Below are 12,084 nucleotides of genomic sequence, written 5' to 3' on the forward strand. Positions count from 1 at the left end.
TCTTTGCAAAGTAAAGAATCCAYAGATGTAATTCTAGGGCATATAAGAACATTATGATAAAAAGAGTAATATTTCAGAGGGTATGTAATAATACGACTTCCATCAGGATTTCCCAAAAGGCAGGTGAATCAGCGGTTTGKAAAGTCCCTATGTATTCCTTAGAGTAAGAGAAAACATTTGTCATAACTTTCACAGGTTGCCCAAAGCCTGATCCAACATGGCCTGYCAAATTCAAGAAACTCCTGCATAATTTCTAGAACTGTTTTTAAACAATGGTCGCTGCTGCTCTGTGACACAAGCAAACTAACACTGTAATAACTATCACATTCAGCTATGCATAAACATTAATAAGCTCAAGACAAAATGAAAAAATCCCCATCCTCATTGACCTATTCATGAGGCACACTGTCAGTAAAATGGTATCCTTTTAAACAGAAATTGCACACACACATAGAAACCAATGCTAGATGACATAGCTTTCCTAATGAAAATTGTTTCTGGAAACATGAAAACTAACCAGGACCAAAAATTCTGCTGTTTCCATGGTAATAGGATTGGTCCTTTTAGTCTTCTTGAATTGCTGAATGACAGGTAAAACTTAAAATCCGAACACAGTTGACCAAATCTCTTATTGTATAGCATGGCTGTGATTGTCTGGGTGATGAAAATCCATGTGAACCCTCTTCTTCAAATGCCTGGCAACGATGCTTTTTATTTCAGGGTCATGTCGATGCTATTTATTAAAGACAAAATGACAGAGGACAACAACAACAAATTAATCAGTGCTCTGAAAACACATGGCTAGTGATTTCCCCAATCCTGAGTTCCCACAAAGTGCAGAGTATCCTCATCTCTCATTTATTTCAATGCWGTAGTGTGAAGTAAGTTACCCTTATCCTACCTACCACCTGTGAGAGTATACACCTTAGTAAATTCTGTCACTGTTTTATTGAAATTAACAACTACTTTTTCACCAATTGCAATCTGAGGTAAACATCAGGTGGGGAAGATCCACTGGTGGAAYGACACAACCATGTGGCAGGAATGAGTGCCCCTAAAAATGTTCCTAACTGTACTGTTTTGCTATTTAGTGCAAAGCTTATGTCATGAAACACTCTAGAAGTATTCTTTCGATTAAGAAGCAGTTTTCATAAACGTTGCCTCAAAATACAATCTTACTTAAAGAATACATAATTTAACATTTCCTCAAAATTTACGAACTGTTATCCAATGGTTCTTTCACTGTGAATTATTTCATAATTCTTTAAGTCATGAAGAAATGCAAGGAGTTAAACAAAATAGAACAAGGGAGCATGACAACAGACAAAGGCCTCTGGAATAGTACGAAAAACACAACAGAAGCAAACTAAGAGCTGGGCAGAGTCCAGAGATGTCTCAGCAGAAAGCATACGGAAGACAAGTCTGGGTAAAACTGCTGTTCTCAGTGTAAAGGGATTTACATGGGAAATCCTATTTACTGAAGAAAGCATACAAGAAATGAGGGATATGATCACAGGAAAAATAGTGCCACTTCTGAAGACGGATTCATATTTATGCAGAGCAGACACATGCCATTAATGAACATTAATTTGGAATTAAGATTAATTTGGCTTTTACTATATTTACTTAAGATAAATGTAAATTCTCTTCTCATATTGCTTTTTGCTACCCAGCTTATCTTTTGAAAAAAACAGGAAGATTTTTCAAGCTACAAAAGGTCAAAATCATAAGCAAATAGTCTTTAACATGTCATTTTTTGTTCTTATACTTTGAAAAACAGCTTTCATATTGACTCATTATAGAATAAAACAGTGTCTGAGGAACAAAAAAGAGATGAGATATAATGTCAACCCCTCCAGGAATCAGGAATTTATGGTTCTAAGGTGAGCATTYGGTATGACAGTATGATAGCTTACTAGAGGACTGTTTTATTTTTTAAAAAGTGAAAACCAAAGCTCCAGTTCATTTATGCAACTTCTTGCTACATAAACTTCTAATTATTCGCCAGTTTATTAGTACTCATGTCATTGATGGAATCTTTTGCTGAGGAGTCAGRTTTACCATATGATATTTTCTGTACAGTATTTTCCACTGTGAGACAGCAGTGTATTCCTACACACCCATCAGCTGGGCAGGGACAGCCMAATCCTCAGTAGCTCTGCCCTGCGCACACTGGCCAGGACACACTCTGCCACAGTGGCTGYTCCTCCTGACATTCTGTTCCAGCAATGAGCTGTCACTGCTTGTGTGACACACTGCAGCTACAAACCCTCTCACTGATGAACAGTAAGAGCAGTGCAGGGTTTTCCATCTTCACGCTCCAGTTATGGCATCAGATGGAGTAACTGCATACCGGAAGAGTGACACATTCCCATTTCCAAGGGAACCAGTCCATCTTTGAAGYGAAAAGACGTAAAGATGCTTGGGATTTAATCAGGAAAATAATTATGAAAGAAGCCGAGAAGCAGAAAAGCAAAGAGAAGGTAGGTCTGAAGAGTATGGCCCAGAAATCAAAGTAAAATRTAAGAGTTCTTAATCTTTGAATGAGAATGGGAAGTTTACCACTTTAATTGAGGATAATGCATGGGACTATYCTCACTGTGATCATGCTGCATTTTTTCTGTTTTCAACATAATTTAACCTGGATATTCTCAGACTAACAATTATCTCTCTCTGCTTGGAAATGGTTAAGGACRCTCCAAACACATTCCCAATACAACACAAATATAACAAATCTTCAGTATTTAACACTACATAAATTATATAAAACCTACATGTAAAAAAGTTTCAGTATTTTTTCTGCTTGCACATGTTGTGCCTGAATATTACCATAAAAGTATTTAGGTCTCAAAAAAACTTTATGGAGTCTACCCAGCCTCAGTTCCTAGCAGTATGGCTGCAAAACAATGTTAAAATATAATCTATTAAGCATAAATTCTTACTCCTGCTCCACGGAAGCCATTTCTGGATCATTTGAGAGGCAGCTAGTTCTGGATACAAGGAAAAAGATGAGTAAATGTTTTTTTCTATGTTCATTCCTTTCCTCTTTTTAAAYATGACATCACACTTGCAGATGTAGTAACTAACTGTAGTGAGTATCTTCAACAGCACAAATATACAAACATTCTTGTTAATAATGTAGGGATATTAGCACCCACAACACACAGTTTGAGTAACAAATTTTTAAGCTATTTTTTTAAGTTGGGGAAGGGAAGTGCAGTACAGTGACTTCATACATCCATCAATAACAATAAATCAGTGATACCTCATATGAATATTTAGTTCCCCTTTCACTAGCCATGCTGCAGCCTCTACTATTTTAAAAGGAGTCACAAGAAAGCAGCTTTCATTGTGACATATACAATGCATTTRGAAATGTTTGAACAGAAGGGATGGAAGCTGCATTTCAAGGCTGGGTAGGTCTTTTTGTTTAACGAAATAGTCAGGTGGTATCAGATAACTACTTATGTGAATGCATTGCTTYTGAGGCAGTCCAACTGCTAGACTCAATAAGCAGTAGCCAGTGTATTTCTCTGTGGTTGTTTTAGAAGCTAAGTTCAGAAGAACTGAGGGAAAATGTGTACTGCAAAAGAAGAAACTTTAGGAAAAAGTACAGCAGAGAATAAGCTATAAGATGAAAATCCTGAAGTGTATAAGCAAAAGGAAGGTGACTAGAAAGAAACTTCAGAACTCAAAACCTTTGRTTACAAAAATTGCAAGCGAAAATGTTATATAAACAACAGACACAGATTCCTGTTCAGGAATTTTGTGTACAGTACCCACATGAGGAAAGTGCACTGGATACTTTCTAAGCTCTGCTCAGTGAGTCAAGGATTGTGTACTTCCAGTTAAGGATTTCTTCAGTATTCTACAATGTATTGCCTCATTATATTCAYGTCAAGCACAGGGTATCAGTTTAAAGTATCTGATCATCACCTGACACTGATTTRTTAAACGACCATAGACATTACAGTATTATTATCAAGTATTAATTCCCATGCCTATCCAGCCAACACTGGAAAGACAGAAGAATTTATGTACCTACCTTAACTGAGAACGAGGTGCAATAGCTAACCCTAATTTATTAAATTGTAAAAAAAGAAAAATTGCWGAAGGAACTACCTCTTAAAAACTGTATGAATCATCTGACATCAGAGGCAAAGGGTAGAAAATATTTAATGATCCATTTTAATGGAGTATGTGYGTGATTTTGGTCATTCCCATCACTATACCAAAAATCATGAAAAAAACCAGCAAAAATGTTTTTTATAATGTAAGGGTATGATTATTTATTCCTGAGACCCAGCAATACAAATGCAGGCTGCTCTTAGTGAGAGGGGAAGTCAATTCACAAATGGGGCAACTTATGCAGTAATTAAAACTACTAGGTGACTGCTGTACCAAACACAACGTACTACTACATTCAAGCTATTCCTGTGAAACAGTAATGCCAGCATCCAGCAAAAGCTATCTTACTTAGCTGTTTCTGAAGCTTCCCTCAGCTCTTCATCCAGTCTGCATGAGTAAAAGTTATTGATATAAAGAAACAGAGAAGCAAGCAGAGCATAAGAGTGAAGCAGAGCAATAGCAGAGCAAARAACAAATACAGTACATGCTTTTAAAATAGGCATCCAGTATGATTTAGGGCACACTGCCCTAAAGCTCTTCAGTTCAGTATGATACTGTTTATCCCTGTGCTCAACCCACCTTAAATTTCTAACTCCTTATTTAGCTCATTTGGAGGCAGAGACAGTGAAGCAGCAGGGGTCTGAGCCATGCCCAGTGGACAGAAGCATTCRGTTGCTCTATCAGATAAAGTTAAAACAGCTGCAGCCTGGGCCAAGTCAAGGATGTTTACAGTTCAGAGAGTTTTATTTGCAAGGGAGGCTGATCTCAACAGCTTGAAGGGGAAAGTAAGATTCCAAATCATTGCAAGTCCTCTCTCATTCAGCTGTTGAGGTCGCCTGCAGGTGAAAGGCTTTCACACAGATTCACTCCATTATGAGCAGCAGAAGGGGTTAGAAAGCAAGTTTTACCTCATTCTTCTCTTAATACACTTCTCTTCATCATACCTTACAAGATAAGAGTGGATGAAGGAAGAGAAAAGATGTACAAGTTCATATGGTACAACACGCATATTGTATCCCACTTCACTAAAAACTAACAACCACACAACCCAAATTCTGGCATAACTCTATGAACTTGCTAARGGTGGGATTTTCATGAACCATAGGTGGTATATTTGTTCTTGGCAATGGAACAATTATGAAGCCAAAGGATGAATCATATTTTTCTAGAGGAATCTCACTCTGTTTGCAGAAGAAGGGAAGCTATGAACTGAACACTACTCTTCTCCCTCTGGTATGGGAACAGCCACTCACAAACACCTTGAACACACACAGACACTAAATCTTGTTATTACAACATCTTGAAACWCTTGCCACCAACAGGCACAACTGTCATCTTTCCAGTTCTGTCTTTTTCAGCAAAATCATGGTTTTAGGGCAGCTCCCTAAAACTCTGTAAGTATTAGCATTTCTTTGGTAGGAGTGCTGTGATAATTTGGTCTGAGAGGTGAATGGACTTTTCAAACATTTTTACGCCTACAGGGAAGAAAAAATGTATACAACACAGGTGTGTGTACTGCCCGAGTATATCAGTATAACACAGCAAGGAAAAAGAAATTCTCTGAGCATCATGGTAAAGTTTCTATCAAAGGGAACTATCAGAAATCAAAATGTTTAGAGGAATCAAAACACAGAGGAAGGGATGGAGGGAGGGAGGGAGGGACGGAGGGACAGAGGGACAGAGGRACAGAGGGAGAGAAAAAGTGAAAACTTATTAGGGAAGTAAAAAACATTAAAGCATTAAAAACATTAAAACATTATGGATATCATTTTGTCGGTTGACCAATGGCCTCTGCTCCACATTCTTAGCGTCACTCTACCTCTAAAGAAGTTACAGCAGCAAATGAAGTTGAGTGAAAGTCTCTATGCCCCCTGATTTCACAACTGTAATTTACTGTTTTTACAACTGCCATTGCCAGAACTGAGCTTCCCACTTGCTTCCTTGAATTACACTACCAGCCTGACAAAGGAAATTGCTTAGCAACTACTGTGAAAGAGGTGTGAAAACAGCTGCCTGGGTTGAAGAGATCTATGACAACTCCTGACCAATCATAATGTAAATATAATCATACTTGTGCAAACTACCTTCTAGAATAGACTGCTCAAAATCTAGGACATTCATTAAAAAGAACAATTAAAAAAAGTTTCCTTAACAGTATATCCTTTTAATAATGACTAATGAAAACCATGGAATTTTTCAGTCATATTTTCAGCCTTGGCATACCATTTTGTTGTTTCCAGGTCTGAAAAAAAGTCAGTTGAGGTGAGCAACGCCAAACAACTTCTTGCAATTTTGTAAYAGATATTTTCCTTTGGAAATACCTGTATTTAAAAAGCCTCTATACATAAGCAGCAAGAACTGAGAAACATCTTTCAGTGGTTCTGCATTTAACCATGAAAACTCACAAGATAAGGAACAGTAAATCTATGGAATCTCAGTGGTCTTCTATTGACCAGGCTATCTTTTAATTAATGTTCGTGTTCAAAGCCCTGCATGACTGAAACTTGAAAACACTTTCACTTAAATAGTGGTAAAAGTTATGAAAACTTATGGCATAGATGATATCTCAGGAAACGTGAAACGCCAAACTATTTTCCCACTCCCCTAGAAGCAAATATTGTGTTTTGTGTTTCCAATACACAGTGGTCTCCTGCTTCAGAGTTTGACAGTGAAATGTTTGTAGAACACATAATAATTTTAAAGAACGTCAGGAAAGTGCTTTCTGTTTTTCTTACAGTCTTTAACACTATTATTAGTTTGTGGAAATATTTTCCATTAGAACAAGTACATGCTTACTGTACATCACTTACTTGATAATGCTGTCTGGTATATGCACATATTCCATTGGAATCATCTCATGAAGCTCTGCCAATGTGTTGACGTACTGTATCTTACTGCTGAACTTAGAGCTGAAACACAGAAAAAAAAAGTATTAATTAACTTCATCCCCCAATCTTTTATGACATACTAAAACCATTTCAATTACAGAGTGAGAGACTGGATTGCTAACGATTAGTAACACAATCCACCTGACACAGCTGAAATAGGCTGATAAGAGGCACATCCAGTGAGGTGGGAGAGTGCTTTTTATCATGCCAATGTCCTCTCTTACACAATGTGTAAGTTTTCGCAGGTGTGAAAAGCTCCTTTAAGGAAAGAACCGGGACAATCACACATAGCTCGAAGGTATTCATCCCTGATGAAACTGGTGGACCGCAAATGACTCAACTTTGCTGATGTGAGAGGCAGCTGTAACATCTTAGAAGGCAAGGTACCTGGTCATTGCCACTTGAACTGGAGTGAATATAAATGGACTCTGMGTTTTGTAGGCTTTCCCCACTAGATCACTGTGACAAGACTAGAAATCTCACACCAGGAGGACCAGAAGAAAAGGACCAACAGGACACCATCAGGATCATGGAGTGATAATATTTTTTCTACTCAGTCTGTCTCTGTGTCACGCTCTTTCTCCTCTCCCCACATCAATTCTATTTCTTTTTATCTGTCCCTCACATTACTGCTAAATGAAAGTCTGTACTGACTTGACTTCAGCAAATGTTCTTGTATGCACCTTAATTCAGACAGAGACATTTCTCTAATAATTTTAGTAATTATATCTTAACATAGAATTCAGCTGATCATGAACCTACCTGAATTCTAGTAAGACTGAAATCGAGCCTATACCTATCCCTGTTTTCTCCCTAGGCTGAATCACAGTCTTTAGGACAACATMATAAATTTTAATGCCTACACACTAGACAATGTGATCACTTCCAMAGTTTGAAGAAAATGTGCTCAAATTCAGAAAAGGATCAAACCCCTTACAAACTATTTACATGTAATAGGAGATGGGAAACATTACTGGACATAATCACYGTGATGGTTATCAAGTGATTGTGATGACTTTAGTATTTCTATTTTACACYAATTCTCAATCAAACACAATAAAACTGAATTTTGTCTTTTGTTCAGAACAGTATAGATCTGATTGTGTCTATTCTTTCTGCAGGGCCTTTTTATGAGGAAATACMTTGTTTATTTCATCTGTGTTGTATAATTCATTTATTGTGCTTGAAAAATGATCACTTCGAAAAAAAGCTAAATTGTTCAGAAAACACACTGAAAACATAAGGCTGCTCACCTGTCAAACCTAAGTTATTTGATATGTGTGAGGTTATGATACATTTATGTTTCTCATTTGGCTCATAAAGCAATTTTTCAAATTTAGCTCTGGTTGTATTTAGATCATCTTGTAACATTAATTATAGGGGAAAACTCATTTGACCACATACTTGAAGTATAGGTCATGAAAAACAGAGCATATTCCTCTTATTTACTGTTGACCTGCAGGTATAGCCAGACAACATGAAGCCTCCAAAATACCTCCGAGCAGAAGGTTACTGCCTCTCCTCTCAGTACATATATATATATATATATATATATATATATATATATATATCTTCCCAAGAAGGTAAGGTGAGACTAAATGTTTAAGATCATTCACTGTAATTTGTCTCTGTACCAGATCGACATCACTAGGCACACACACTGCATCAGACCAATGGTCACATTTTAGATGCAAGAATTAATCACAGTTGTCTAGTCAAAGCACAGTAACACACTGATAATTCTCAGCATTTTATGCAAAATATTAATCATAATCTGCAGCATCAGAACTCCAGCTAAAGTAACTTGGCAAGTTGCAAGCCAATCATAAGCTTCTAGAGATGGCACGAAAGGATTAAAATTTTTTCAAACAGTAATTTTTCCTCCTGAAGGTTTTTCTGGATCCACTGCACTACAGTGACTGACTCCTAAGTAATYCCTTCATGTGGGAGTTAGTGTGTGGGCATCCCAGACACAGTTTCTTTCAGTCTTCAGGGAAAGTGTGCTGCCAATAGTGGTAACTTCCCACTATTTAAATATTTTCACCCAATGCCAAATGTTTCACAGACAGTTCCTTTATTAGAAATCTAATTCCTTATCTGACACAGCTCAAATAATTTTTGGAGTGAATATCTATAAGACTTAGGGTTCTAAAAGAGTATCTAAGATCTACCTCTGCTAGTTCTTTCATTCTCATATTCTGACAATAGTTTGTCAGTTAAGATGGGTCCCAGACTCCACTGAATTTTCTCACCAGTTTTTGAGATAGAATTAAGATAGAGTTGAGGTAGGGTTGTAGGTATCACACCCTCAGTGATGTGACTGGCCCTTATAATTTTGTTGTCCTTTAGGTTCTTGATTTCTACTGCTGAACCACATCTCAGCTGATAAACAATCAAAATTATGTCGCTCATCTTTAGCTACCTCGCTGAAATCCTTGCTTGCCCTGTGACCAATTAATTTCTTACTCTAAAATTCCCACTGTGACTGTCAGGGGTTTGGGGAATAGCTCAGGGCTAGCAAACTGAGCTATAGTCATCACCCCTCAATATAATCAAGTTTTTATCTCTTTATCTCCTCAGTCCTTCTCACTGGGGAGAAGGGGAAGGAGAAGSGAAGGGTAATRWGTCTAGTTTTGTACTGCTAATTTGCTTTGATAAACTATTTAGAGTGAACATTTTCTTCTGTTTGGCAATGAAAAACCTCTATTCACTGCTGYTTAGTATGGTCATCTTGAATAAATAACTAGTGAATGAAACAGACATAGCTTTGAAAAACTGAACTGCCATTTCTAGGAGAAAACAGGATGCAAACAGGAGCAAATAGGAAATAACTCAGAAACCAAATGCAACTCAGTAAATCCTAGTAACTACTATTGATAATTTCAAGTACTGTTTCCCTGATACTCTGGTATTTTGAATTGTCACTTTCTACTTGGTCTTAAAGATACCACATCTAGAAAGGAGCTCCATTATGAYACTCTGCCTRCTGCACTTGTGCAGCAATGGGACARCTCATATGTTTCCCCATCTCAATGTCAGTCTGTCAGGACACAGCACTCTGTGACAAGATATTTCCAACTTCTTCACCTGCAGTCTGTGAGCAGAACTCTCTGAGATCTGAAATGACATATGTCATTCACTGTCTGGGCTCTGTAGATTATGGTGCTTCCCTTGCTTGAGGCAACATTTTTTTACCTGCCAGTCTGCTCTCCCTGATCTCAGGATTTCAACTGCATCTTTTCTTCTGCAGTAAGTGCAAGGTCTTTAAAGTTGGTAACCTTTTTTTAATTTTTGACAGCATTAAACCTTTCTTAAACCAAATGAACTCAAACACCTCAGGGTGCAGACAGTCCTCTTGTATGAAAAGCAATGATATTTTAAAAAACAGAACTTTTTAGCTTTATCTTACTCTGTAGCCAGAATTTTTAAAATAAGGTGATYATCATACATGTCGTCCCCATTTCTACATGCCTCTTATCTGGGCTCTAACRAAGTTTAAAGCTGGGAATTCGGTCCCTTTAAATACACAAAATCATGCCTATGACATCTGCAACTACACACTTGTATAAATCACATTTTTTCCCCTACTCAACTGCCAAAATACCAACATGAGCGATAAAATGAGCACTATTCAGAGAAAGATTAACAGCCATGTTTGATGATTTAGGGTGCTTATGCATTCTTAGTGACATAGCAAATCACTGGTGCTTATTACATACCTTATAAAAGGTCGTGTCACAGCCAGAATCGTCCTGATAAACCATGATGGATGAACAATTATAAAGGATTTCAAATTCTTCCGCAATCTAAGTAAAAAAGCAATGGTTTCTTTAAAAAACAGAAAAAAACACAGGAGATACAGGAAGAGCATATACAGTAAACATTGGCATGCAATTTTAGAGAGTTACAGAAATGGACAGTGTCTAAAATAATGTCTGTGATCAGACAGGAAAATACTACTTACCGTCGATCAATCATCTGATAACATTTTTTCATCCAACCCAATCCAGGCATCCTTCTTCTTGGTGTTGCTCCATTCAAGTAGACTATCATGTAGTCTTCAGCCACCATCAGCTCTAAGGTACTGATTACATATCTGATAAAAGTACAGATGCCAGTGAGCATATGTTGTACACTACCTGCTTRAGCCCAAACTAAAGTGTCTACTAGAAATAAATCAAGCCAGATCAAGCACTTTGTGACAGGACAGGTTTTTCTTTTCCTTTAAACCAAAGCAAACATTTAGCACTGGTCACCATGGTACCTGTAGATACGTAACTAGAAAGCCACAATCTTATCTGTGTCTTCAGAAATATGTGGTTTCCTCACAAATACAGAGTTTCAGAGGGAGTTTTSAAATACCACTGATGAATTTGCTTTTTCTTAAAAAGACATTAAGTCAGTTGATTTTGGAAGGGAGAACATGGCAGCATTTTCCAACACTAGGAACTTCTGAAATTAACTGTTGAGAAACTCCTACTCACTATTCTAATTATCACTGGTGCAATGCAAAAATTCAAAGTGTCAGAACACACTTGTTCATAATTCTTGTGATCCTCACACTACTGCTATCAAGTCTGTGATTGCAAAACACAAACACTTTGAAACTCAAAGCTAATAAGACTTGTCCATCAACCTGACATCACTTCATTTTGTACGCAAAACACTCCCAACACTAACTGGGAGTACTCTGCAGTGACATTTATCCTACATAGAAGAGCACACTTCTCATTCAAGCAAAAGTATCGTTTTAAATTCTTGTTTGGGACTATCTATGCAGATGTTTCCATTTAGCAGTCCCCACTGGGGATGTGATCATCACAGGAATGCTCAAATTCTTCTCTCTGCATCTACCCTCAAGGCATGCCTCTGTAAAAACTAGAATGAAAAACCGTAACTCACACCTTAAAAACCTGAATRCCTAAGTGTGCTTGCTACAAAAGGCAGCTCTATCCTGAAGCATAATAGCCCCTTTCACAGGTGTATGGGAATGCTTCACAATCTAATCTGACCCTTAAATTCCTTAGGATGTAAYGTGTTCAAAAGAACTGTGGGAAATCTAGTTCTC

General features: G+C 37.4%; 1 protein-coding gene across 5 annotated transcripts in view; it reads right to left on the minus strand.

Annotated features, from left to right (window-relative positions):
• Window positions 1-668: 668 nt before the first annotated feature.
• Window positions 669-12,084, minus strand: part of PRUNE2 (prune homolog 2 with BCH domain) — a 127,169-nt gene continuing 115,753 nt past the window's right edge. Inside the window, exons 14-20 of one of the 5 annotated variants that reach the window (XM_057365557.1) lie at window positions 10,981-11,112; window positions 10,736-10,822; window positions 6,939-7,037; window positions 5,037-5,072; window positions 4,477-4,515; window positions 2,943-2,990; window positions 672-733 (exon numbers count right to left, since the gene is read on the minus strand). In XM_057365557.1, coding sequence (XP_057221540.1) covers window positions 712-733; window positions 2,943-2,990; window positions 4,477-4,515; window positions 5,037-5,072; window positions 6,939-7,037; window positions 10,736-10,822; window positions 10,981-11,112 — 463 coding nt within the window. In that variant the 3' untranslated portion in view covers window positions 672-711. Of the gene's footprint in view, window positions 734-2,942; window positions 2,991-4,476; window positions 4,516-5,036; window positions 5,073-6,938; window positions 7,038-10,735; window positions 10,823-10,980; window positions 11,113-12,084 lie in introns of all 5 variants that reach the window. The other 4 variants (XM_057365552.1, XM_057365556.1, XM_057365553.1 and 1 more) reach the window with 4 other exon arrangements.

Source organism: Malurus melanocephalus, unplaced genomic scaffold, assembly GCF_030028575.1.
Source record: "Malurus melanocephalus ecotype Western Australia unplaced genomic scaffold, MMel_1.1 scaffold_54, whole genome shotgun sequence".
Classification (NCBI taxonomy): domain Eukaryota; kingdom Metazoa; phylum Chordata; class Aves; order Passeriformes; family Maluridae; genus Malurus; species Malurus melanocephalus.